Consider the following 27,261-nt stretch of genomic DNA (forward strand, 5'->3'; position numbering starts at 1 on the left):
GCTTCTTAAAACCTCCCGGCTGTCGCAGGAGCCCCTCGCCCTGCCTTGGGAGAACTCTGCCGGGGGCCTTGAGCCGAGGCTTAGCCGTGACGCCCCCTCGCCCCCGCCTGCCTTGCTGCCAGGTGGGCTGAGGGCTCAGGGAGCAGCGCCTTCCCCTTCTCTTGGTGATGCCCTTTCACCCGCCTGCCACCCTGTTTTCCTTCAGTGTTCTTCAAGCTAAAACCTGTCTCCTTCACTCTGGCCTCAGATGTGTTTGATGGCTTTGCTTGTTGGGCCAGAATAGAACCCCCCATCCCCTTCACGGCAGTGCCCCGCACTGCGCTACCAGCGCTGGGTAATGTCCATATGCTACTTGGGTGCCTCAACAGCAATAGCTCTGGTGTGATCACAGGCCGGGGTTTTTTTGTGAGGTTTGTTTACAGCATAACTTCAGTGACGTAAAATTTACCCAACGTGACCTGTCGAGACCCCTTTCCTCGAAGCTGGTGCTTAGGTAATTGTTTTGTACCCTGCGTGTGTGCTGTTGGTTATCAGTGTGCAGGACAGCTTCATATTTCCTCACTGAATGCCACCGCAATCTTCAGATCCTGTCTCTAGTTCATTACAGTCAGCCTAACGGGAAAAGTAGCTGCTGTCCCTCACAGCTTGGTGTCGTTCTCAGCTTTAATAAGGAGGCTCTTCATTCCATCTTCCAGGTCGTTACTGAAAATAACAAATATCACCGCCAAGCTCTGTGATTTATGTGTCCATTCTGACAGAAAACCAGCAATACTCATTCTCTGACTGATGTCATGTTCAGCTTAGCAGGGTCTCTGTGGTGGTTTCAAGTTCACGTGTTGTGATTGTCAGCATCTAAAGATGTAATTTCTCCCACACATGTTAAGTTCTCCTACTTGTACAGAAGGCAGTTGCGTTTATTTCCTATGATTTATAACTGGTAGTTCTATGTTAACTGGTACTTCTCTCTTTATCCTCTCCCCTGAAGGGAGAAGCCATTTGCAAGCACTCTGTCCCATTAGCTTTTAAGATGACTGGGAAGATTTAACTTACACTGAATACAATGAGTGTTTCCCACAGGGGAGTTGGCGTCAAACAGCAAGCAGATCACTGGAGCGTTGCAGCATGTTTTTTACAATGTCTTTGCCACAAAAATCCCCAGTTGGCCATTTAGGATTCTTTTAAACATTATGAAAGCTGAGGACCCAGCCTTTCTTGTCTATGTTTGCAAACGGACAAGATTTTTTTCTCATTTGTTTAAAATGGTCCTTTCCCTTAAGCGGTAGCTTTTGGAATTCTCTGATGAAGTGATAATCTTGGCTGGCATTTTAAAAAAATCTACTTTTCATGACTGCTAGAAAAAAATTGAAATGTGTTTTCCTTTAAGGGTAAGAAACAAAGAAACATGTTATTTTCTTTAAAATTACAGTTATAAAACACTGATCTTGTGATTTTTCTAGCATATGACTGAGGTTAATCTTTTAATGTGTTACACTGTAAGCGAGGCAAAGCAAAATCAGAACAGCAAAGCAATCTTTGACATTGTTTCTTAAAAAATGTTTCCAGTTCATAATTTTTTGATCACGATTTGCAAAATTGCTTTTCAGGTGAATACCTGGTGACTTCATAAAATTTGGAAACAAAATATTTATTGCTATCTTCACTGTGCTGGTAAGACCATTTCCCAAAAGGGTTTTAGGGTTTGGAGGGGGAGAACTATTAAAACAGCTTTTTTTGATGTGCAGTGTTTGTTCCTGGCTTTTCATAACAAGCAGACTTTCTACCTGCCTGTTTTTCTTTGAAACACTTTGATTGAGAAAGGTGCTGTAGGTAAAAGGTGTATTTTCTTTGAATAATGAAACGTTAGATGTTCTTTTTTGTCATAAATATTCTAGTTCCTTTACACTGAGCCTGGCCTGTGCTGCAATACATAGGAGTGTACAACAGGCATCCAACAGGCCGGATAACAGCCATAATTTCCTATTACTCCCACTCACATGAAATTTGTTAGTATTGCATCAAAGGATCACATTCTCAGTCTGAAATTCTGGTTCTTCCAGTTCTTCTTCTTGGTGCTTTTTAGGAAGTTCCAAAAATGACCGAGTTGCAGCACACCTGCTCAGTGGTATGGCAATGAACATACATGTAGTCTGTATTCTAACTTTGCATGAACTATCAGGTCATGTGCACGTCAAGATAATGATTGTGGCCTGAGCCCAAAACTGCCTCATACTCTTGAACACAAAATATAGTCAGTAATTTCTATTATAAGGCAAAGCTTAGGATGTGAGAGACAGCTTTGGTAGAACCACTATACGTCTAATCACATTCCACTCCAAATACCAGCTATGTTTTCTTCATCTTTCGATAAGTATGTAGGAGTGTACTTACTAAAAATTCCCACCAAGACAAAATGCTGTTCTTCATACACTTCTCCTTTGAGAGCAAGAATGGCAGAACAAATTGTCTGTGTTCATTATTAGCAATATAGCTGAATGCGATTCTGGATTAGTACAGCTTTCAGTCCGATGTAAGACTGTACTCAGTTCTGCACACGTTAGAATACGGTGTTCACCTGTCACTTGAGAAGAGAGATGGATTTAAGCAGGGAGCTCACAAGTTCCCTGTACCACTAGGAAGGGACCCTGGTCCTCCGAAAAAAGGAAAAGATTTCCAGTGTGCCTCTGTGTTTCTGTGGTTTTCCTTCTCTCCGATGGGCCGGCCACAGTCTTTGTATGGCTTAGTGAGGAGATTGCTGTTGAGCTCCTGGGAATTAAACTTTCTTGCCACACAGGAGGGGACCAACATAACAGAGGGATTCCTCGGCTCTTGGATCCCAGATAGATTCCAGCCCCAACATAGGCTGAGAAGAAGATAAAAAGGATGCTTTTGTCTTTGTCTTTACTCTGAATATTTTGACTCTTGTAAATAATTATTTTTTCAAGTATAATGCATTATTTATAGCAAAAGTTTATTGAGCCGTCTGTTTTAGTTGACCAAATTGTGTTATATTGCCTACCTAATCTTAAGCAGAAGATAATTGTTTATTCATTTACCTGATACCATATACTTATAAAGTTCTGTACACAAATATCTGCCTTATAAAAATGAATTAATTTTTTTTCTTTTAAGACCCAGGTGTCGCTTTGGGGCAATCAACAATATAACATGAATGACACCAGGCACCAGTCTCTGTTCTTTGTCAGTCTGCCAGAGCTACAGAAACTCTGTGCCACTACAGTAAGACTAAGTTCTCAGATACCGGAAACTGAGACAAGGAGTACACAGATAAAGATTTGCAGGTGAAGAATTCTGAGGGTTATTATTTTCAGAAGCTGTTGGTGGTTGTTATTCAAAGATTTTATTAGCAGTACTAGAATTAACTGTAATAAAATCAGCAAAATTCTTATCGGCAACAAACAGTATAAAATTGTTCAAAACGGGTTTTTTTGGTGGGGGACTCGCTGGCTATTGGGGAAAAAAACACATTTCTATTATGTTTTAAATGTCATCAGCTAAAACTAACAAGGCCACCTACTTCAAATTAATAAATAGTTAATCTGTGTTCACTTGCAAAGTTGAAATGCTTTAGGTACATCTTTTGAGCTGTTGTATTGCTTTGTGTAGGTTGAGACTGAGTGAAAAGAATACTCGGAAAGCATATGTACGCTTCTTAGTGTTCACCAAGAATTATGTCATTCCCTTTAATAGGAAAGGGAAGAAAAGAGAAATTCTGCCAAAAGGAACACTTTTGGAGAGTTCTGTTCATGTGCCAAAGGCCTGTAGTCTTTGTCTTAGACCACTGTGAGTGGGTTAAGAGCAAGTGACTTGGACTAGTCCAATATATTATACTGAACCACTGGAAACCCATTAAAAATGGAATGTGTTATGTTTGCAGAAGGTGAGGAAAATAAATTTAAGCTGAGAAAATCAAGTACGGAAAATTATTTTTGAATTTTTTTCTTTTTTTTTTATAGACAGTTATTGTTCCTGCATCAAGACATCCTTTCTGCACCTGTTATTGGAACACTAAACCAAATTTCAGTTGTAATGGCGGTCAGTATCACTGTGTAAATAAGTATATGTAGTTACATACTGTTGCAGATGAGCAGAATGCACCTCACTCAAAAGAGAGAAGCAGCAATATGTTTTATTGAGGTAAAATAATAATTTGACAGAGTTCAATAAGTTTATTTAACAAAGTTTTAAGGGTGGTTTGACAAGGTTTAATAAGTTCGATGGCAAGGTTCACCTTATTAATTACTGCATGGAAGAAACATAGAAAGGAAAATTGAGTCATTCTGACTCATACAGAGACCAGAGGCGTGAAGAGTAGAGAGGACCCTCCTGTTGAGTCACCAGGTTCAGAGTGGACCCCCTTGCTTTCTAAACTCCTTTTTGGAGCCTAGGTGGGGCTGGATCCAATCGTAGTCTCAGACTTGGTCAACAATTCATGTCTAATGGAATTATCCATACAATGTTTATAATATCTGAGTAGCTACATGGATTAGTAATGCTTCATAGTATTAATTCAGCATGCTATCAGTCACTTACCGAGGACCTGTAGCGGGTAAGGGATCTCTCTGCCTTGGGTAAGGAAAGATCTCTTAGTCTCAGGTAAGGGATCTGTAATCTTGCGAGGCGTCCCTGCTCAAGGGGAGAGTCACCTGGAGTGCAAGCCAGCTGCCTATCAGGGAGAGCTCAGATTGGGCCCATCCTGATTTTAATGTTTATAGGGTGAAGTAGTTGACTGCTAGCTAACAGTATAGACAAGACATGTCTTCGGTTTAGCTCTGATATCTTGTTCTGTACTTTGGTTATTTTGTACTTTTGGGTTTCGAAACCACCTTTCGAAATATTTTTCAAGACACCTTCACTTGCCTGTTGCTTCTTGGTCAGCCTGAACGAAAGTACGGCTAAAAGTCAAGTGTATCCATCACACATACACACATGTTTCTCTAAGAAGTGTTTTGTTTGAGGATCAAGGATAAGTAAAATTATGTCATTTAAACTTTTATATTTGTGCATTAGTAATGTAGATGACAGCTTATGTCATCTACTCTTTTGATGAAATGGCCTTTTCGGATGGTGAACCTTTTGTGGAACAGAATGGATTCAGTTGATAAGATGCCACCCAATGCACAATGAGAGCAGCAGGGGAAGAGTTCCACGATTTTCTTTTGGGCAGTCTTTTGCTTGCTTGTTAATGTATCTTTAGCTGGAAATGAGATTACACTCTGACAAATGCCTGAACAAATTTTAGTTCTCATTCTCCTTTAAAATACAGGAAACGGTGTTTGCTTTCACTATTCCTTAGCATGTTTTTCTTAGGCAAAGTCACTGATGGACCTGAATTTAATTTATGATTTGCTAAATTTCACACACTTGATTTTTTTTTTTATTTTTAGATATCATTTTACAAATCAGGAATATGCCAAGCCTACATAGAGAAACAAGGAGCTACCGTAAGTGCTGAAAGATGTCACAGTTCTTAAGATTGTTACGCTTGTCTGCAATTGCTGCTGCAAGAGATGAGATTTTCCATAGGACATGCAATTTGCAGTACAGAAGCCAAGTTTCAGGGTAAAAAAGTCTGTCCTATAGACAAAATGTCTCTTACAAATGCGAGTATAGTAAGTATACTTTGTCAGAGTCAAAGGTTTTAAGAAGTTCCTGAGCAATTTCACTAGCTTTCTCTGCTGCAGTGGGATTCTGATCCTGCTCAGTGGCGTTAGGGTTCGACCTCGAGGCAACGACAGACCTGCCCTTAGGGCCAAAGACCTGCAGCTCCCCTGCTGGTGTCACCCCTTTTGCGTGTGCCCTATAGGTTCCACGGGTGGGGCTGTGCAGACATCTGAACTATCTCCCCATTCACATTTTGGGTTTATCCAGCCTGTATAGGATAGTCTCAGAGAAACAAAACAAAAACGTAGAGAAGAAATGGAACCCATGAGCTTAACAGCTGATATATTTTTAGACCATTATGCTTTACCGTCTTATAGTATGCAATATTTGTGGGTTTTATGAATGTATGTGTGGACGCACTAAAATTGCTGAGTCAAAAGACTGATTGTAAGCAAAGCCAGTAGCTCTCGAGATTCATTTGCACAGCCAGCTGGGTTTATTTTTCTTTGTTCCAAGAAGTGTAAATGCATATCTGGATTAGTAAGACATATACTGTGCAAATATGCTTACCTTACAAAATTGCTTTATGTTGATATGTGTAACTGACCTGTCATCGTTAGATTTTCCAACACCAGCAGATTAGTGGTGCAAAGTATTATATTTAATAACCATGAGCTGCAAGCAGATTCTCGCAGGATCTCATTAGAAACATCCTCTTGGAGGTGTATTAGTTAACTCTTTTTAACCCATTGTTATTAGTTTCTTTTTCTTGACTAATGCTAACTGTCAGCAGAAAGCTATGTGGGACAGGCAAGCAATCAGGCAGGTAGTACTGCTGGGTGGACAAAGCTACATTTATCTATTGTTCTTGTGATTCCAAGAAAATGTCTCTGGTCTTGAGTTTAACAGCAGAGTTAATATATGCAAATTTTGCATCTTGTGCCTATTGTCTGGAAAGAGATGCATATCTAGTAAAGTACTCCATATAGTTAAATAAATCTTTTCCTCAAGTCTATTATCAGCCTGTGAAAACATTAAATGAATTGTAGTGCACCTTTGATGATGCATGATATCTAAATGCCTACATCAAATATTGTGCTAACTTCTTGTAGCTAAGTAGATGAAAAGTAAAGATGTGTAACATATACTAGGATTTGGCTCCAAGATGCAGTAGCAGTATCTTTCATTAAATTTTGACTGAAGCCTTTAAAAAAAAAGTTAAATTATTAATAATATATTTTTCTTTTCTCACTGGTGTTATTAGCTGGAAGCACCGCAAACAGTTAGTCCAGCCATTCTCCAAACCTGTCTCTCCTACACACTTACAGCCAGACTTGCACCCAGATGGAACAAGGCTGGTCATCTCTTGGTGCAAGGTATTTGACTCACCTGGGTCAGGGATCAAACATTTAGTTTTCAGTTCTTTATTGTTGCATTTATTTTCCATAATTTTATTTCCATTATTATTTCAATTCCATCATTATTTCATTCATTATATTCAATTATTTCATTCGTTTATCCTATGATTTTTTTCTGATTGCATTTTTATTGTTCCTTTATCCAAGTTCAATGATTCAAGTTAACAATCTGAATGTACGTATCATTCACTTTTTCATCTTCCTCCTCATCTTTGTAACAGATCAAATAATTATTTCAACTGAACGCAACATGCCAGATCAATAATTTCCAAACCAAATATAGTTGGACAGTAAATGTCTGCTAAAAATTGGGCCTGTTTTTCAGGTTCGTGCTTTCATCAGTGGCGCTTCTGCACATGGTTTGCATGCTCTTCTAATACAGAAGTGTTTTCCTGTCAGACCACCTCCTCCTACCAAGCTCTGTCTTTTTAGATGGTAGTTCCTTTGCCTGACATCTCTCTACTAACTCCTGTGTAGGATAAAAGTGAATTACCACAGTATGGAAAAACAGATGTGTTTCAGATACTGTGGTGTGCTCTTATTGAGCTGAGCAACTGTATAAATCATTCCAAATATACATTGAGAAAAGTGTATATGTTACTGTCTTATTTCCAGTCACAATATTAACAGTATCTTGTTTTCAGTATCTTCAAAATATGTAGTGCTCTGAATGAAATCAACTTACTCAGGAATAGCAGCTAGATGTAGAGGGCTAGATGGTAGGTGATATAAAACTGGTTTCAGTGAAAGACATTGACTAACAGCAATGTGACCCTGGTACCTGCAGCTTGTCTAATCAGCTATGTTGCTAAAGCTGGGCAAAACTGGTGATAGATGGTAAAATATGTAGTAATACTACACAGATTTGCTTTTGAACCTGAGAAATATATTAACTGTTAGTCAATTAAAAATAGTTCTATGTATAAATTCCTTACTGGGAGGAAAAAAATTATATATAAATTGCTGACGACTAATATACTTTCATATCTTTCTCTTTTTTATATAAGATGTTAACGAATGAGTGAAAAGTTAATTGATACAGGGTTTTTTCTCTCCTTAAAAAGAACAAACCTTTCAGCATTCGTGACAAACACAAACAAAACTGTGTGATTTCTCCTTTTGCTTTGCATAAAGACATTGGGCACATGGTTTAGAAAATAATGTCTATCTATTTTATTTATTAAGGAAAAGATTTTTTGTCTCAGTCAGGAAAGCAAAATGCTGTTGGTAAGTACAATATTCTGTTCATGGTAAACTTGTGAAAGCAAGTTTTTCATTCTGAAATAACCTCAGTCACAATACACTTGATGGCAGATGGTATTCTGTATGCAATAGTTGTCAGCTCAACTGCACCTTTGAAAAATTGCCCACAAAAAAGGTAATTTTTCTAGTATTAATCTACAGCCATAGATTGAAATTTACCATTTTAAAGTTATAATTATTACAATTAAATGCACTTGCCTCAAATTAGGAGTCTTGCAAGTGGTGTGAAAGTTCCATAATAATAGATAGGAAAACAAGCTAAAGTGACTGTCCTATATGTACTACATTTGCTGTTCACAAAAGTTAAGTCACAAGCATGCTGCTTAGCTATTGCAAAAATTACAAAGTGATATTTTTATTCCAGTATAAAAGTTAAAGATTACATTTGGGGATATTGAAGCCTAAATTTGTAACTGGGACAAGTGTTAAGAACATAATACATTCAGTTCCTGTGCTAGAGCTTGCTCAGAGCTGGGTGGATGTTCTGGAGATGTGTCAATAGATGCTTGCCTTGCTCATGTAGTCTTTCCTATTGACCACTTCTGGATGCATAATACTGAGCTAGATGTCTCAGTACAGCCAATGGTTATAATAACTACATTTGCTTTGAAAATGGGTCTTTGTGTATCAAGGATATGAGTATCAAGCATCCAGTTGCATGGACAGCCATGAGTTCCTAGGGAGGTGTACTGTATAGACGGCAATTCATTATTATTTTAATTTTTCACAGTTAAAATGAAATTTATTTTAATTTCCATGCTGAGGAAGTCTAGCCTTTTGATTTTCCAATGCAGCAGTTTGACTAACAATTACTTTAAATAAACATTTGGTTTAGCTTTCTGTCTAACAGATGAACTGTAGTTCAAAACAGGGCTTTGTGCTTTGTTTTTATGGTAGTTATAGACCTCAATGTATCAGAGAGACAGCTTTGCATCAGTGTGGAGGCTTGCTCAATTCGGTTGCCACCCGCTGAGGTATAAACCAGTTATATTTTCTATGACTGTATTTGTCTTATTAATCTTCATCTTCTTTTCTGTTAGGTGACTCGCAATTAGCATGGTGGGGATAGAAGTGCTTATTTCTGCTTGTATTAAGAGAGTAATCATATTCATTGACTATCTGCATCTGCTCTAAGTGCATAACATCCATATTATATCTGTATTGATGCATTCTAGCAAGCATTGTAAAATTGAGATTCTAGACTAATTAAGAGATCTTTCAAAAATGCTAATAGATTATAGTACTAAAGTGTCTTTATGATTCTAAATTTCCTTCTAGCAGTGTTTTCTAGAAGGCATTCACTGTCTCACTGTAATACATAGACAGTTTTGAGTAACATCTTAAAAGTGAGGCTACAGTTCAGTTGTCAGCACTATGTTTAAAGTCCCTGTATATAATTATTCTGGAATCTGCTTCATTTTCTATGCAGCATCCAAAATCCGGGAGCAGCCTGGATTATGCTGCATAAAAGCATAATTAATAAATTGTTTAAGAAATCATGGTTGAGGTTGAAAAGTTACCATCCTTTCTGACAGTCATGTCACTTTTGTTGAATATGTCCATACATACAGGGGCATATTTGTCAGGCTTGCTGGTTTCTTCCAAAATAAGTATTTCTGATCCAAACTCTTCTTTCTTAGAATAAAAGAATAGGATTTCTTCTGTGACCTACTTGGACAGCATAAACATTAAAGCTATCTTTAGGAATCCAATTCCAAAATGACACAAAGCAATGATGGAAGTAATCATGATGTGGCTTCATCATCAGTTTGATCATTTTAATACTTTCTAAAACAGAAATGGCCAGATTTTCTTGTCAGTGAATAAATGCAAAGCCTGGTAGACCATAGAGAGAGAAAATGTTTCTCAAATCTCAGTGTTTGATTGGCCCCTACAGTCAAATATTTCCACATTGTGAAAATGTGTGGTGGTTTTTGACTTCTCACAGGGTGAAACTATATGTCCCATTAATTTTGTTGCTTGGATCTTTGCACTTGATTAGGCAAGGTGGCATATGCGGTTACTAGACTGTCAAACACAGGTTCCTGATTTGAATTTTAAAAAATGTGCATGGAAGTGAGACAATTTGAGAAATTCCTTCTGTACTCTTCCTTATTAAAACAAAGTTTAAATCTCACTGATTTAAGTAACCTTTAAACCTTGTACTTGCATAACTTTTGGAAGTGTAGGCTCTAACATAAGATAGTTTGCAATTTAATAATGGAAATATCTTCTGAAATAAGCAGTCTGTGAGAGCTCATAAGAGAATAATGATGTATAAGCTTCAGTGTATTGTGATACACAATTACTTTTGAAAATTTTGGTTTTGTACTGCTGTAGAAATATTTGCAAATAACTTTTTTTTTTTCTGTTTTAAGCTGGGAGATTTTGATATTTCAGCAAACACCTTAAAGCTGTTTGACAGCAGTGAAAATACAGTTATTCACCAACATTCCATATTAAGTAACTGGTGCTATGTTTTGCCAAGGTAGGAGTCTGTTTACATTTCAGTAGAAACAAACATTTCCTGGAATGTTTGCCATACAAATTGTGAATTTGATACTAGTGATAAGAACACTTCTGCTTTACAGCCTGTTTTACGTTCAGGAATCTTTCTTTTTTACTTTTATTGTCTCAATGTTACGAAAAATGAGAAAAATTAATCAGTGAATCATAAATTACACATTTAAATATTATTTCAATTCTAGTAATCCCTCTGCTTCTTCTGTGATATGCAAGAGCATTAATTTTTCTCAAATATAATTTTAGCAGAAAGTGTTGATTTAAAGAAAAAACATATTTCCACCTTTGCCACAAAATACCTGTATTTTCACCTATGATTTTCATCAGAAAAATATGAGAAGTAATGATATATTTGCTTTTGTTCTACATTCACTGCTAGTGAGTATTACAGACAAGAGAAATCGGACTCGTAGGTGCCAAGTGTCATAAACTTATGAGCTAAAGGTATTAGTCCTCAAAACATAAAAATAATTCATAAATACTTTCAATGCCAAAAATAAGATTTACTTTTTTTTTCCCAAAAAAAAAAAGTCTGGTATATTTTCAGCTGAGTTTTATGACACACTTTCTAAGCATCCCTTCTTTACCTATGCACAGCATGAAAATGGGTCAGATCATAAACGTCAGCCACATAATTCCTCCAGAATCTCCTTTCCGTTCACATAAAGAATTTCAGATGCACTGGAAGAATCTGGTAAGAAACAATATAGACTGCTTTCGTTTTTCCCTCCCTTTTTTGTACCTATTGAATTTGTATTTGTAATACACATTTGTGGTTTGTTTTTTTTTTTTAAGTACGGATATATTCTTCCAGAAGATCTTGAAGAGACAAAAATATACTTCAGTGTTTACTTCAAGCCAATAGGGGAAAGGTTCTTTACGTATCCTTTCAGAATATTTTTGTTACATTTCCTCTACTACACTTCTAGCGAAGATCTAAATTTTCATTTTTGATTGTACCACATTTTCTTCTTTCATAATTTCATAGAAATCAGTGGAGACTTGTTTCACTAGACAAATTGGAACAAAATATTTAGTCAAGTCTCTTTGTCCTAGTACTGAATAATAGTAAGTCAAATAGATCAGTTTGCTTCACAGCTTCTGTAAACATGATAATGCCACTCTAAATGGTGATGTAAAAGGAAAAGTTAAATTCCTGTAAAAATATGGCCAACAAAGATTTGTTTTAGAGAGAATTTTCTTGCTAGGAAAGACTAGACTAAGGATTACTTATACTGAGTAATCTTTACTGTGGTAGATTAGTATGGTATAATCATGTTGAAGTCCCATAACTTTATAAGCTTCAGTCCATTAGTGCTTTTTGTTCACCTTTTTTCAAAAAGCTTTAGACGTGTTCACGCTCAACAAAGGATGATTCATAATTATAGAAACATAAAGAAACTTGTTATGTGTCCCTGAACACTTACTCAGGTACCCTTTAAGTTGCATTCGAAGCCAGCCAGTGCAGTATTTCCCTAGAACAGATTCAGAAAGAGTGTTGAACTCTTTTCTTTCTGACATGAAGTGTAATCTTTCACATCTATGTGGATTTCCAGTAAAGATGACAAGTAAAGCACTTTATGCTACACAGGAACTCTCCAGGGCTCCGGTGCGTGTAAGGTTTTTTTATAAACATATTAATGGCATGTACTTTGTTCATGGTGTGAAGTGGTCTTTATCATATTCAGAACACAGTAAGAGCGTAAAACTATGCTTTTCACAACAAACAACTATCAATCATGTAGCTTTTAATTAAATGTGTAATTAAATATTATATTGCTATTTGCCATTGTTATGTTGTTGTTCACATCACAAATACATTGAAGAATTGGACAGTGTTAATTAGTTGCTATATTTGCAGTTCTATAGACCTTATTTTACAGTTGGATATCCAGAAATTTCTCACACCTCTTCCATAATAACAACAACAACAACAACAATAATTATTATTATTATTATTTTTATTGTTATTATTACTACTATTATTGCAATTTATTTAAAAAAAAACAAACCAAGAAAAATATAAAGTTCTGTGGACTTATGCATTTAAAAACACTCAAGCTGTAAGATTTACTCCATGACTGGTGATGGAAAGGAGGCAAGCAATCAAAACTCTTTTAATTTGAGGTTGTGACAAAGACTGAGACTCAAATTTCTTTGGTAGTAGTGTGCGAAAGAAGAAATGAAGTAATTAATTCTGAACAAAGAATAGCGACAGAAATTGCAGAGATTCTAAAATACTATAATCCTCTTTCAGAAAGCAGTTCCTGTTTATGTCTCTTCAGTGATCAAAGCTAGAATGGCTCCTCTTTGTCATCTGCAGTTTTTATAGACATCCAAACTGTCTTTTGCTCAGAATACAGATGCCCTTAGAAGTCTTAAGAGACGAGGAGCCCTGTCAGTCAAACTCTCTGCAGACCCCCTCAAAAGGGCTAGGCATTACCCTATTGGAAAGGACTAAACCAACATAATGACTGTAATTTAAGTCTTTCCTTCTGAGAAATACGATATTCCAGCATAGTTTATAAACAAAGAACTGGGGGGAGGAAAAAACAAACCTTCATTTATGGTGACAACAAAATATTGTTTAAAAATATAGTTCATTCTAATTCAAAACAGGAAAATGTATGGTTATATATTGTGATGTATATTTGGTAGACATCATATAGTGATGCATTAAGTGGCACTATCAGATTTTTAAATCCAGTTCATTCAGCTTAGCAACTCTTGTTGTATTGCAGGAAATAAAATCTAAGTGTATGAAATTGGCTGGTGAGATGGTTTGTGAAGTATCTCTAACACAGACTCCTCCAAGAAAACAGACTTTGCCTAGAATTTCTTCACCGTGCAGTATGGAAAACAGCCACTGGATGGAGCTTTTGATCAAAGAGCCAGAAACACAGACTTTTTGGAGTAGCAGTAAGGGTACAGAAAAGGTTAGCTTTGAAGCGACAGAGAAATCAATGGATAATAGGCAAATATCAGGAGTACCAGAGTTGCCAGCTGTGAAGTCTTTAGGAATCCCTGTAAATTCAGCCTTTGAACTCCCCCCCCCCAAAATCAGCAAAATTGTACCAATTTTCAAAGGAAAGTTGATGCAAATGAATGGAAAGACCACAACTCAAATGGATGGGAAGAAAAGAGAAAATGCTGAAAGACATTCACCAATAAAAATTATGGGTGTTTCATCTTCTGTGCTGACTGTGTGTAAGTCCAGCATAACTCAGGTTTACAAACCCATTCAAAATATGTCAGTCAAAAATCCTACTCATAGCAGCGTACTTCAGGTAATGAATGCGAAAACATATGCAAAACATGGTATACCTGTATTTCGATGGAAAACAGAGTCTGGTGGACAAATTACTAATTCTGATTTTTCTGGTAACTCGGCTTCAAGTGGGAATTCAAGTGAAGTCAATCACAAAAAGGCAAATTCCCCTTCCTTTCTTAAGAATGTTGGGTCAGTGCTTCAGAAATTGAACATCAACCTGAGTCTGAATACATATGCATCTCCTACTTCCAGTGCAAGAAAGGGAAAAAAGTCTGCAAGTCAAAATACCACACAAGTTCTTGAGAAACAACACCAGCCAAGGAAAGTACATTTGCAGATTTGTAAATTAGACAATGAAATGACAAATTCTGGTTTATCACAGCAACAAACAAAGAGAGCAAATGAAGGAGCAGGTTTAAATGTTCATGAATCTGTCTTAAATGATACAGTGTGCATCGCCAGAAATGAAGAAAATAAAGCAGTGTGCCATTCTAAGAACTATATCACTAAGACAACCGGTCATCATTCCAAATCTAACTTTGAACAGGTACGGTAAATAACAGAGCTCATTCTCACTGGTTCTCACAAATTCAGCTGTTCTGAAACAACGTTAAGCAATAAAGAGCATGGCTTTCATCATGTTCTACCATCATTATCAATAGACTTTTCTAAAATTTCTACCATATAAGTTAATGTTTTCAGCCACTGCTGCTTTTTTTCTGAAAGGGAAGATGATTTACTGTGTTGTCTGAGATACACACTTTTTTTATTTGGGACTTTTAAGGTGGGATAATTAGTTTTCCTTTCTTTAAGACAGTTTATCAAGATTTGTGTGAGGTTAACATGGTGAAATTTTCAGTGTGCAGTCAGTCTGTCTTATGAAACCATATTCATGGAAGGAATCTCAAACCTCATCAGTTGTGTAGTGATGACTGCAGTGTGTGTAAGTCATTGTGCTGTTAGACAAACGTGGAAGTTTTGCAAATACAAGTTTAATTACATTTTCACTAAAAGCACAAGTTGCAACAGGAAAAATTCCTACTGGGCATAAGGAAGAAAAGTCTTCAGCGTGAGGGTGGTTAAGTACTGGAACAAGTTGCACAGAGAGGTTGTAGAGTTGTTACCCTTTCAGATTCTCAAAACTTGATTGGATGGGGCCCAAAGCAATGTGATCTAATTTTGTAGTTAGCTCTGTTTTGGGTAGAAGTTATGATTAGATGACCCCTAGAGGTACTTTACAATCTAAATTTTCTATGATTCTGTCTGCATTTCAATAAAATAAATAGCTGAGCTGATTTCAGTGCAATTTTTATGAGGATGATATCCCACAGATTGGGCCCATGGATGAAATGTGTTGTGCTTATCACTTTTTTCACCTATAAAATGTAATTTGGTATGTTATTTCAACTTTGTGTTATGAAGGCACCTTTTGAAAAAGTAGGTTATTTTAACAAGTAGAAAAATACTGGAGTTTTTTTTGCTAATGAAGGTATAAACTTCTATACTTTAAGATGATTACAAGGAACAAGTACCTGACATGTGAAACACTGACCTCAAAACCGACTTCCTCAATCAGGGAGAGCAACATGGAAGCATCTGTAAAGAAAGGTTGTGCCAGAAGAAGACAGGTAAAAAACCCACACACATACACCCCTTAATCCAGTCTACAGGGACCTGAATTAAGAGATAAAAAGGAAAATTTAAATTTTTTCATTTTAGCATGTTCCAGTTAAAATGGGGAAACCAAGAAATCTTATTGAGCCTGCTGTGGATAAAATTAGCCTTAACCAGGATAAAATTAACCTTAACCATTGGTTATGTTACTGCTACTTCAAGCATGCATTTTGTCTCCTGCAAAAGATACTACTAAAATGAAAGCATTTAATGATGTCCCTTAATGTAAATATGTTTCTGAAGCAGATTTTCTGATTCCACAGAAAACAGTTTTATCCTGCCCAATATAACTATGGGCATTCTCATTGGCGCTGCAAGTATCTCAACTTAAGTGCTTAAATTCAGCACGTTCTGTAGAAATGAGTTCCAAAAGGCTATTTGTAATTCATTCTGGGTTTTTAAAAGTTATATTCTCTTAATTATTTGATATATTTAAGTTGTTATTGTATTACTAGATGGGGTCAGCAGCAGCAATTAGATAGGTTCCTAATATGAATTTTTTTTTTTTTTAATACTTTTTCCTCTGGATGCTGCTCTAATGATAATAGTGTGTGCTTTTAAATCCCTCTTCAAAATATTTTTTCATTATTCTTATATATTGCTTTTACCTATCACTGGGCTACACTTCTGTTCCTAAATATCAGTTCTTTAAAACTCAGTTGTATCTTCCACCTCCTTCTCCTTTCAACCACATTCGCTATGTTTTTACTACCTACAAATTAGGCCCATTAGAAGGAACAGGTCCCAAGTCTCCAATGCTCAGTAGAATTGTATTTTCTTACATAGATTTGTATGTATTATTTCTGCTAATAGCCAACTGAAAATACTGTGCAATAACTCTACAAAATAAGCCAGGAGGAAAAGTTGCACGCACTTAGCTCCCTTTTCACCCAGGTTCCCTTGCCTTTTGTATTTCATTTCAAGCGTGACCATTTGAGGTCTCATTACCCATGCTTGATCTGAAGTGCCTTTGCCTAGTCGCATGTTGCAATATATAAACTTACCTTGTTAACATACTCATTAACTGTTGATTAAGAACTTAAGAGTATGTATCCATAATTCAGATTCTTCCGCTTAATTTGCCTTTGTTAACATTAAATTTTATCTGTCATCTCTTTGTTTTGTTATGCTTTTAAAGCCAAATACAAGACAATTCTGTAGCTTTTAATGGTAATTAAAAGAGCACAGTCTGTGCTATCCGTGCAGTTCAGAAAGGGCCAGCAGAGCAGCCTCAGGGGCCTGCTGCAGGAACACACTCATACGCTAGAGCTCAGGCTGCAGCAGGGAAGAGAGGAGTTGGTGTGGGAAACGCCAGCCCAGCTGCTCTGAGCTGGCCCCATACACCTGCAGCTGGGAATGGCCCTTCCACAGGGCCACAACTGAGTCACTAGTTACAGGCCCAGCAGCGCGATGCTACAGCAGTAGAGTCAGGAGTCAGTCTCGCAAAGAAGAAAAGAAAAACAGCAACTAAAAATAACTGTGGTTATAAGAATAACGACCCCAGGGGTCTGAGTACTGAAGGGAGACTTCCACCATAATACGAATTAAGTGCTGAAGTCCTTTGCCTGCCACTGGGAATGACTCGGCCACACTAGGGCTTGTGAGCATGGAGATAGCTCTACAGCTTGGGCAGACTGGACAAGCAGAGAGCTTGTAGCTGGTCTGGCAGCACTGCTGGGATGGGGAAGGGGCACTGTCCTGTCCTAGTCATGAGCCACAAGTGCCCCATGCCATTCCTCTCTCTCCAGGCAGGCTGAGAGTAGCACAGGTACCAGCCTGAGCCCTGCAAGCTACTTTTGGGAAGCGGCAGGAGACAGCAAGTTCTCTCTGTCTGCCTGCCACGCTGCCAGTGCAGCACTGCCACTGCTGGAGCCAAGTGAGGTGGATGCACAGCTCCAGGGAAGCTTCAGCTGGAGTCTCAGGAACAGGAGAGGGACTTGGCTATTAACTGGTGTAGGGATGGACTCTCCAATGCTCATTAGTCTGATTCCTCCTCTCTCCAGATTAAAATACAATGGTGCTGACTGGGGACACTGCTAAACACTTCTCTGAAGAGTAAGCCTTTGTCATTATCTCAAGTTTGGACACCAAAAATGATCAGTTGGTTTTGAAGGTCTTGGCTGCCAGCATGTAAAAGGGTATTTTCAAAATAGCTCTGGTTTTAATTATTTACACGCTGTACATAAAAACATACTTTAAATTATATTTACACTGGAAAATAGAAACTTTTATTAATTACTTCTCATATCATTCAACTTGGCGTTTCACTCAGAAACAACTTTTTAGTTGAGCTGTTAGCTTAGTATTACTGCTTTGTTTGCTTTACTGTTTTTTGCCTTTTTGTTTGTTTGCTTGTTTGTTTCTTTGTTTTTTGTTAACAGAAAGAAGATGATTATTCAAAGTTAAAGAAAGCCAAAAGAAGTAAGCCTTCTATTTAGGATGTTCTGGAGTACTGAAAGAAAACTCTGGGTACGCTCATTACAAATTTTAAATATTTTTCTTTATTAAAATAGCATCACATATCTATAATAGTTCCTACTCTTTTGGATCATGATAATGATATCAGCTGTCTCCAAAGGAATCGCTTTACTACACAAATGGCTTCTAGAGTAAAAAAAGAGGTAACAGAAGCTAAGATTCTTGGTTTTATTGGACACTAGCAAATAACGCTTTGCTTTTTTTGGTGAAACAAGCAACGTTAAATGCAAAGGCACCTTGTACTTAGTAGAACTTAGAATTTGGCTTAAATTTGTATTTTGATTGGCTCATTTTCTTTCAGACTAAAATAAACCTGGGGTTTGTGCTGCTGAGTTTCATTTGAATCTGAGCTGAAGTTAAAACCATAAACCATTAAAGTGAAGCTATGTACATTATTTAATATCATTCCGTGAAATGGGGTGGCTAAGTGCTTTTGTGGTGCTAAGATCTAATCCAAGGACAAAATGGTCTGTCATACAAAATGAATAAATTCAGTTTTGTGACCAGCTATTTCAACCCCCATCGTGGGTGGTTGTTGATAATAATCTTGCAGGATAGAACAAGCTTTTCCTGTGAATATTCCTTTGAATACTAAGGATACATACAGCATATGAAACTCACCAGTTTTATTGACCTAATGCCTGTCACAAGTTATCAGTAGTAAAATCTGCAGGAAGGAGTAGCCTATACAGTTAACTGTTTCAGAGATAAATAGAAGTATATTTATTCAAAAGAAAATTTTGATGTAAGCAAGATGGTCACACAGACACAACAGCACAAAAACATAATTATAGGAAACAAATGGAAAAACATAGCAATAAAGAAGCAAAATATAAACTGTGCATCTTTTAATCTGGCTTTTGGCTTCAACGTAAGTGATAACAAGTAGCCAAATGTGCATTTTGTCTCAGAGATGCACTTTATGTCCTTCCTTTCTTTGCGTGGATAAATTTCCTCCAGTCAACATATACACCAGTTGTCTGCTTTCCCTGAAGAAAGTCCGTTGTATGGATGGAGGCTTTCCATATGGGGCCTTCCTACTTCAGTATTCAGCATATCCTGTTCGTGGGTCTAGCGTTTCGTCTCTCCTGCTTCAAGCCAGACAGTTCAGGCATGGTCCTTCTTCAGAGGTGATCTGTTTTAGCGATTCAGCATAGATGTCTGTAGGTCCAAAGTCTGTGACTTTCACTGAACAGAACAGATGAACAGTAATGGTGTCTTTGAGAATGGTCAGAACTTTACTTTTTTTACTTAAATAAAAAAAAAAATAATTTTTTTCTTATTTATGAGTTAAATGCCACAGGAGGAAGTTGATCATGGTAGGCGATACTTAAACCCTGGAGAGGAAAGTATCTTCCATAAAGTGTTTAAAATAGGATTTCTAAGAGTCCCATTGCTATGGGTTCTTCATTGGTGTTGGTGATTTAAAAAGAAAACTAGAGCTAAAATAACTTCTGCTATTGGATCAAAATTGCCTACGATTTTGATTCTGAAAAGTTTTGCTTTGAATTTCTTTATTATTTATTACTACACGTGCATTCAGAGTGCATGTTTTCATTTGAATGCTTGAGAATTACTTGTAAGTTTTCAAATTTACTGTGTAGCAAGATTTATGGGTGAGAAGGTCTTACAATGTAATTCAATGATGTAGTCAACAGGAAGGAGTTGGATCTATAATTCATGACAATAAAAACATTGTTTTGCAATTTTCTTGCAAAAAGGGTCAGTTTTTATGACTAACGTGCCAAGTTGCACAGCCTCTTAACTTGTCCAGGAAATCACAGCATAATCCTAATTTTCTTCTTTGTTTTGCTGGTGAAAATAGTGGGTATGTTAAGAGAAGTATTTAACATTTTAATAAGTCGAACATTTGACTCTAATACTAAATCATTCTCATTTGTTCTGTTTTTACCGATATGTGGAAAAACCCCCACTCTCTCGGGAAGCACTCGGGCTTTTCTTTGGCATAAAGAGAGTAGCTAGATATTGAGCGTGAGTTTGAGATTCCCCCCTCCCGTCCCCGTATTTAGGGGTCTGGACTATGCTGGGTCCACTGTCCTTTTTCAAGGCCATGCAGATTGGGCTGGTGGAACCTCCAAGGCTGCTGAGGTGCACAGCCCGTAGGGTGGGGGCAGGATATCTGCTGCTGAGTGAGCTCTGTGGAGTCTGTTGGGTATGTCTGCTAGATTTCCGTTGAATTTAATAGGAGTTTTGACATCTAACACATATGTAGACTGCTAGATGTAGGTGGTCTAAATCTGGAGCTCAAAACCTTCCCAAGAGTTAGACTTGAATAGTTATTCAGTTTAAATAAAGACTATTAAGCTATTTTATATTCGCTATCAAATAAAAAAAAAAGTCTCCATGCTTAGTCTTTTATTAACGGAAGTCATCCTATCATTTTTCAAGGTCAAAAACTACCGTGAAAGGGAAGTTTGGCTTCTAAGACCAAGCAGAAGAGCAGAGCTTCCAAAGGAGGGTGTATACTAGTAGAGAAAAATGGTTTCCAAGAAAGATTTGCATCATTACAAACATTGGTGCGAGAAGAGACATATTCAAAATAGCAGCAATGAAGTTCCCAAGCCTGTTCCACTGTTCCACAGAACTCTTCCTGTTGCTCTGCTCCTGTGTTGTCATGTGATACTGACCTTTGGTTTTAGTTGCCAAATTTCACTTAGCAAATGAGAAGCTGCAGATTCATCGCATGTAGTAATAATAGTGTTATTTTACATGAAAGTAATTGCTGCCACTGCTGTAAGGTTATTGTATGAACACAAGTCGAAGGCAGGGAATCCGCGCAACAGGAATTAAGTAAAAATTCTCAGCAGTTTTGTATAGAAGGGCTAGAGATCTATTGGACTGTTTCTTCTAAAAGGTGGATTGCCCCAAACCAACATTTAGGAGTTTCTCTTCTGATTAGAAAGCTATGGTACACGAATTTCAACAGAGCCATCTTTCAAATGCTTTCTTGATGTGAAATATTAGGCTAAAATAAGACCTTTTAAGGTGTCATATATAAGAGCTTGAGCTGGATTTATGAAGAAACAGATTTAAATTAAATTTGAAAATATTTTCATGGAAATTCTATGATGTGAAAATACTTGGGTTTTCACTGAAAAAAGATTCTAAAATGTTTAGTCTTTCAGTGAAAAAGCAGCTTTTATGATGGGGGAAAATTAATTTCCTAATCAAAGCTAATCTTTGGACTGTGTTCATTAGTAGGTTTTTGGTACCTAAATACTTGAGACACACTCCAAAAAATAGATGCTATCATAACGTTATTGCTGTTATCCTGTCCATTTTTCATTGCTGCAGGATTGTTCCAGGTTAGGGTTGATCTAATTTACTGCACGGTTGACCATTTAAAAATGCTAAAGAATAGTTTCTTAAGATTCTGTCTCTTACTTTCCTGTGGAACTAAGAATGTGGTTTGGCTACCTGATCTCAGCTGGTTAAGAAGGTGTGAGTACGCTTCTGCAATCCAAGTCCCTTCCTGAACAACCACAACTGACTGTAATATTTTGAGGGCTTTGAATTTAAAAACCCAGACCTAAGAGGAAGGATAAAGCTGAGAGTAGTACCACAGATTTATCAAGGAGAGAATTCTTCCTTGTTCTGTATAAAAATGCAAACATTTAACTTGAATGCCCTAAATCCAAACTTTGTAAACAGAATGGAAATACAAATGTGGAAATACAGCAACTTTTGTCTGCGTATTAACCATACCGTTCTGGGTTGTCTTTCGGTTTCTTTTGCGATCTAAACTTTTTCTATGTTTTCCTCCATTCAGGTTCCCAGGAGGGCATTAACATACTTGAGGATCTCTGAGCTTTCTGAATTTTGCTCTGTTTATTTCACATCATTGGTACCCATTTCTGGATGAAAAACTGAGGGTTAAATACATATAGTCAAGTGAATCCATATACCAAGAACTTCTCCAGACAGTTTAGGTTAATAAGCCTCCAATGAATTTGAAAATTTAGCTAATTGCTTAGTTTTTGAATCACATTATGTCTGTCCTAGTACTTGCTTACACGCTTAATCGTTCTTCCAAGTTATTCTGAAGTTTCAAGTCTGTCTTTTTATGATGTAATTATATTTAATTCTTTGCTACAATGTCTGGGCCTCTTTGTTTCATCAGGAAAACATTCCTAAATAACTTTTCATTGTCAAGTCAAATGGTGAGAAAATAAACAGTACAATTTTTCTTAGGGGAATAATCTGAAGGCTGGGTTTGATTTCAGCTCCTTTAATTCTTGTTATAATTTTTAATGAACTTCCGTTTTCAGAAATGAAACTGCTCTTGAAAAGATTTTTTTAAGTCTAATTGGTAACGCCATTCTTCAGCAGTTCGTGCAGAATGTGTATAGTGCCCTTTAAGTGATTGTGTCAGCATAAATGTATCTTCAATGACCTACTTGAAGGTGTAGTTACAAGTATATACATATATATATGATTGTTGCCCCATAATCGCTGTTTTTAAGTGAATATTAATTGTGTTACCTGGAAAATAAGAATCAAATGTCGCAACACTAGCTCCTAAACTCAAACAATATAGAACTGTAGTTTAACACTTGCTTTGGATATACGTTTGCAAAACTTTTTTCCGAAAGGAATTGGTACAATGGAACTTTATGCGCTTTATGAAAACCTTTTTAGGTTTATATTGCCATAGCTGTATTTTTATTTACCTCATTTTTCAAAGCAGGATTTTGCCCTACTACAATGACAACTTTTGGGGTTTTTGTGTTGTTTTTTTTTTCTCGAATGGTGACTGTTAACATAGCTCTAATTTAATGGTGCCAGTGTTTAAAAGGAAGCAGGCACTTCAACAACGTGTAATTTTCTCATACCTAATACAAAAAATACAAAACAACACCAATATTACAAAAATTAGAGCAATATGCTCAGCAAGAAATCAAATCATATTTACGTTTTGTCTGGAAATCGGTATACAAAGCTGCTTTCCAAATGCTGTGGATTGGTTACTCTTTCATACGTTTGACTGTGTAATTGGTCCTCTTCTTGTCTTACAATACGAAAAGGGCCTGCAGAGCAGTTGCGTTTCTGCTATGCTATATAAATTAGTGCTTCATCTGATCTGTTTCCTATTGTCGCTTTTTAAATGCTGCCGGTTGCCAACATTTGCCTTGTATTATAACAGAAGTCATCTCGCATTATTCTTGCATTTTAAAATGTTTACATCATTTTGCGTTACCTATTGTAGTACTCAAAATACAGAAAATGTATTTATTGCAGGTCCAATTTCTTCCATGTAAAATAAACTATTGAATTATTCATTCGTGCTAAATTGCCGAATGCTTCCTCATCTGTGCTGTGGGGGAGGACCCTGCTACTCTACCCCACCCACCCACCCACTCCCTGTAAATGTGTAGTGAGACGCTAACAGTGAGTGGGAACATGCTGGGTGCAGGAGTGGTGGTGGAACTGCCGCTAACGGGGAGGAAGGACTAGTGCCGTGGCTGCCTTCGGAGGACAATGCCGAAGGGACCTTCGCTGCTGCCTTACCCTTCACTGCTTACATGGAGGGGTTGTAAGAGCCCCTCTCAGTTTCTCCTTTTAATCGGTTCTTACTAATTGGGCAGAACGCCCTCGCTACTGGCAGGTACACGAAGCTGTCAAAGCACAGGAGCCCTCCACGTCTAGGATCACCTGGAGCCTCCACCCGTGATGTCTGCAGGCTTGATTTCTCAAGATTAAAGGATCAGACCCGCCCACCTGCCCCAAAATATATAAATGTACACCAGGAACAAGTGGAAATGTAAAAGGTTAAAACGATCCCTGGGTGTGAGAGACTGCTAAGAGGTCAACCGGCAGAAGATGCCACCTGCCCTTTGACACCTGCTGGCTTTTGTAGTGTTTTATAGCTTTTTAATCAGTTTCCGGATCATCTGATTCTAAGTCTAAGTCGATTCAGATTTACATTCGAGAAAGCTTTCTTTGGCCACTGCATTAGAGGATTCAGAAAGCTTCCGTTGAAGTCTTCGTAATGAGTTTACACTATTTAGTAAATACGCACTTCCAGAGCGTGATCTTTTCTCAGATATTTTCATAAGCCGACAGTGTTCTTTTCCTCCCTAGTCTTCACAGACGTAAGCCGAAGGGGCTTTACATACTTTAAATTGGCATGTGCTCAAGTGCTCTGTCAAATCCGAACTTAGAAGTTCACAAATTGTTTTATAGGTGCTTATAACAGCAGGGAAGCTTGCTGCTTAGCTCCTTTGGGGCAGGTTTCATACCACCTTGCGGTTAACAGTTGGTTTAAAAATAGTCAGGTTAAGACCTCTGAAAGTACTATGTCACTATATCACAAAGTAGTTTAGTAAATACAGCAATTTAAGGACTTTGGGCTGCGTGCTTATTTGCATCAACATGCTCGCCCTAGCTTCCCAGAGAACCGTGAATTGAAGAATTGTGGCATCTCTTGTACTAGTTCAGGAAAACGATGCGTTGCAGCCCTGCAACAAGACAGCGTTCTGTCTCTTCACCGAACTATGTACTTCTGCGGGCCTGCGGACAGCGCAGAGCAGCGGCTCAACCTCTCACCTAAAAATTTGCGGCCAGGATGAGCAAGTATGTTTTCCCTGGGATCCGTGCAGAGCTTGATGCAACCTCTGAACAGCTTAATCCCCCCAGGGTAGCATTAGAATCCGGGACAAAGCAGTCTAACTTTGCCGGAAAATATGGGAAAATTGTTCCCAAAGAGCTTACAGTTCCATCAGGAACACACGTAGCTTCCTGCAATGATTTTTTTGTTGTTCAAAACAGTGACAACCAATTTCTTATTAAAGCCAATATGTAAAAGAGATTTATGCTTGCTCCAGCAGGAGAAGTTTGAAAGTATTGGAAGCTAATACATCTGATCTCGCAGGATGAAGCTCCTTGTCAAATAATCACCTTCCGGAACAGATACAGTTTTGTTCCAGTGTGAGAGCAGCCCAATATGTGTATAAATAAATATATACACGCACACATATGTATACATGTTAGAGCACGTGGGCGTGTATACACTCATACATACATACAGCTATGTTTCATTACAGATGTTTAAAAAATACGCAGAGTACGTGTAATGTGAAAAATGTTGTTCTAGTACAGACAGTTCAGACTGGGCAGCAGCGTCTGGGAGTTCCCTGTTGCCGGCCACCACGGGGTGTTGTGCGAGGGACAGTTTTCATTTTGTCGTCCTGGTTCCCTCGTCAGAATCCACGACACAAAGCTCCGTTTCCATCAAAGGGAACAGGCTACCAAAGCCCAGCTGGTTTCAACTGTGCTGTCTCTGCCAGTGCGAGGGTTTAATTAAATGCTATTAAACCATCAACTACCATTTGAATAAATCAACAGTTAGCCAAGCGCGCTGATAGTTGCAGCTTGCAGTGTGGCTATGGTATGAAATCCTGGGTGACGCCAACTTAGCAGCGAAGGTAAACCTTTCACTCTTCTACGTGCCGGGACCTACCTGTTCCAACGCATCGGTCTGCGTGCTGCAGGCGCGCCTGGGGGTCGAGGTGGTCACCTGGGTAGACGATCCAAAGTTGAACCTTAACATAAATAAACATAAAGCACGCAATTATCTGCTTTTCAGCTTCCACAGTCCAGTAAAAGGCGTTTCCCTTAATTATGCATGATATCGCAGCACAGATTTTAGCAAGAATAAACATTCGTCTTGCAAAGCAGCTGGCCGCCTGTCTCAGTTCAGCCGGCGAACAGTACCAGGGAAAGCAGCTACGGCCGCTCAGTGCCGAAGTGCTTTCCAGAATAAAAATAAAAAGGGTTATTCCACTGGGAGGTGCTAGCAAAAGGCACCTATGCCTACACAGCCAAAATACATGCAGGTACCTATTTAACGTTTTATGTTACATTTTTGATTATATTATAATATAATATTTTTATTGCAACCGGAGCTGCATGGCTCTGGGATATTTCAAAGCAGATGAGGTCGATGAAACAAAATTCGACCTCTGCTGAAAAGGGGAAAAATGGATGATATGTCATAATTCAAAACGATAATGTGTAGTTTTCAGTCTTCAAAAGAAAAAAATATCAGAAAATTAACTTAATTGCTTTTTCTACCATTCATATAATGGAAAATAGTATGGAAAAAAGAAAAACAGACCCTCTGTAAAGCAGATGTCATTCTGCGGCTTACTGTGCATCTTTTAACGTATGTGACCAGCATTGTAAGGAACTGAAACGTGCGTAAATTCAAACATTTGTTAACCAGGAAATTTCCGTAGTGCTCTTTCTGTTGAAAGAAAGACTTAAGTAAGACTTAGTTCCGTAAGGTTTTATTTCCTGGGAGATCAGACGCTCTGAATGCTGACGAAAGCATTTCATGTTATATCCGGTCTCACGGCTCCTTTAGGAATGCCCTCACTAAAATGCCACCCAGACAAAGCCAGCGCTTTGTCCTATTGACCAAACTGGGGTTATTATTTTTCAGTCTTACCGTACTAATTGGACATTCTGCCTCGGCAGTTTTTTTAATCTAGAAAGAATAACAATAAAATCCGAATTCTGCACATCAGTGAGAGTAAATGCATTCCAGTAATGGAAAACGCATAGCTCCCAATACCTGGGCACCCAGCCAGCCCAGCTTGGTGCTAAGCATGCATCTTCGTTAATTCTCATTTAGAGGTGAATCGATTGATGTTAGCAGCCTAAGCTCAAGTAGTGTAAACCACCATTCAGATGTAAAGGAAAAAAACAACATCAGTTTCGGGATTTCACCCGTACTGGGAATACTGGATGCACGTATATCCATCGACTATTGGCATGCATGTGTCTGCTGAAATCTGAGGCCCCAGCTGGGTGAGGGATGCTGAACTGTACTCCCTCACATCCTGCGCTCCCCCGGCAGAGCCAAGTCTGCCGGCCTTTGGGTCAGAATGCCGGTTTTACCTACTTTCCCAGGCTTTTTCTGGGCTGGAGGGAGCCAACCGGGTGGGAGTGGGCAAGAAGTTGTGTTAAAACATGGAGACAACCCTTTAG

The 27,261-nt window shown here is 37.9% G+C and overlaps 1 protein-coding gene across 1 annotated transcript; it reads left to right on the forward strand.

Moving 5' to 3' along the window:
- The first annotated feature begins 1,620 nt into the window (after nucleotides 1–1,620).
- C2H18orf63 (chromosome 2 C18orf63 homolog) lies at nucleotides 1,621–22,459 on the forward strand. Its single transcript, XM_076332230.1, has 15 exons — nucleotides 1,621–1,668; nucleotides 3,130–3,299; nucleotides 3,975–4,053; nucleotides 5,406–5,462; nucleotides 6,887–6,998; nucleotides 8,226–8,267; nucleotides 9,201–9,277; nucleotides 10,682–10,791; nucleotides 11,424–11,520; nucleotides 11,622–11,707; nucleotides 12,258–12,441; nucleotides 13,568–14,644; nucleotides 15,609–15,725; nucleotides 18,153–18,240; nucleotides 22,040–22,459. Exons 2-14 carry the CDS (start codon nucleotides 3,166–3,168, stop codon nucleotides 18,207–18,209), a joined length of 2,229 nt encoding a protein of 742 aa, XP_076188345.1. The 5' UTR covers nucleotides 1,621–1,668; nucleotides 3,130–3,165; the 3' UTR covers nucleotides 18,210–18,240; nucleotides 22,040–22,459.
- The last annotated feature ends 4,802 nt before the right edge of the window (nucleotides 22,460–27,261 follow it).

This window comes from Aptenodytes patagonicus, chromosome 2, assembly GCF_965638725.1.
Source record: "Aptenodytes patagonicus chromosome 2, bAptPat1.pri.cur, whole genome shotgun sequence".
Lineage (NCBI taxonomy): Eukaryota > Metazoa > Chordata > Aves > Sphenisciformes > Spheniscidae > Aptenodytes > Aptenodytes patagonicus.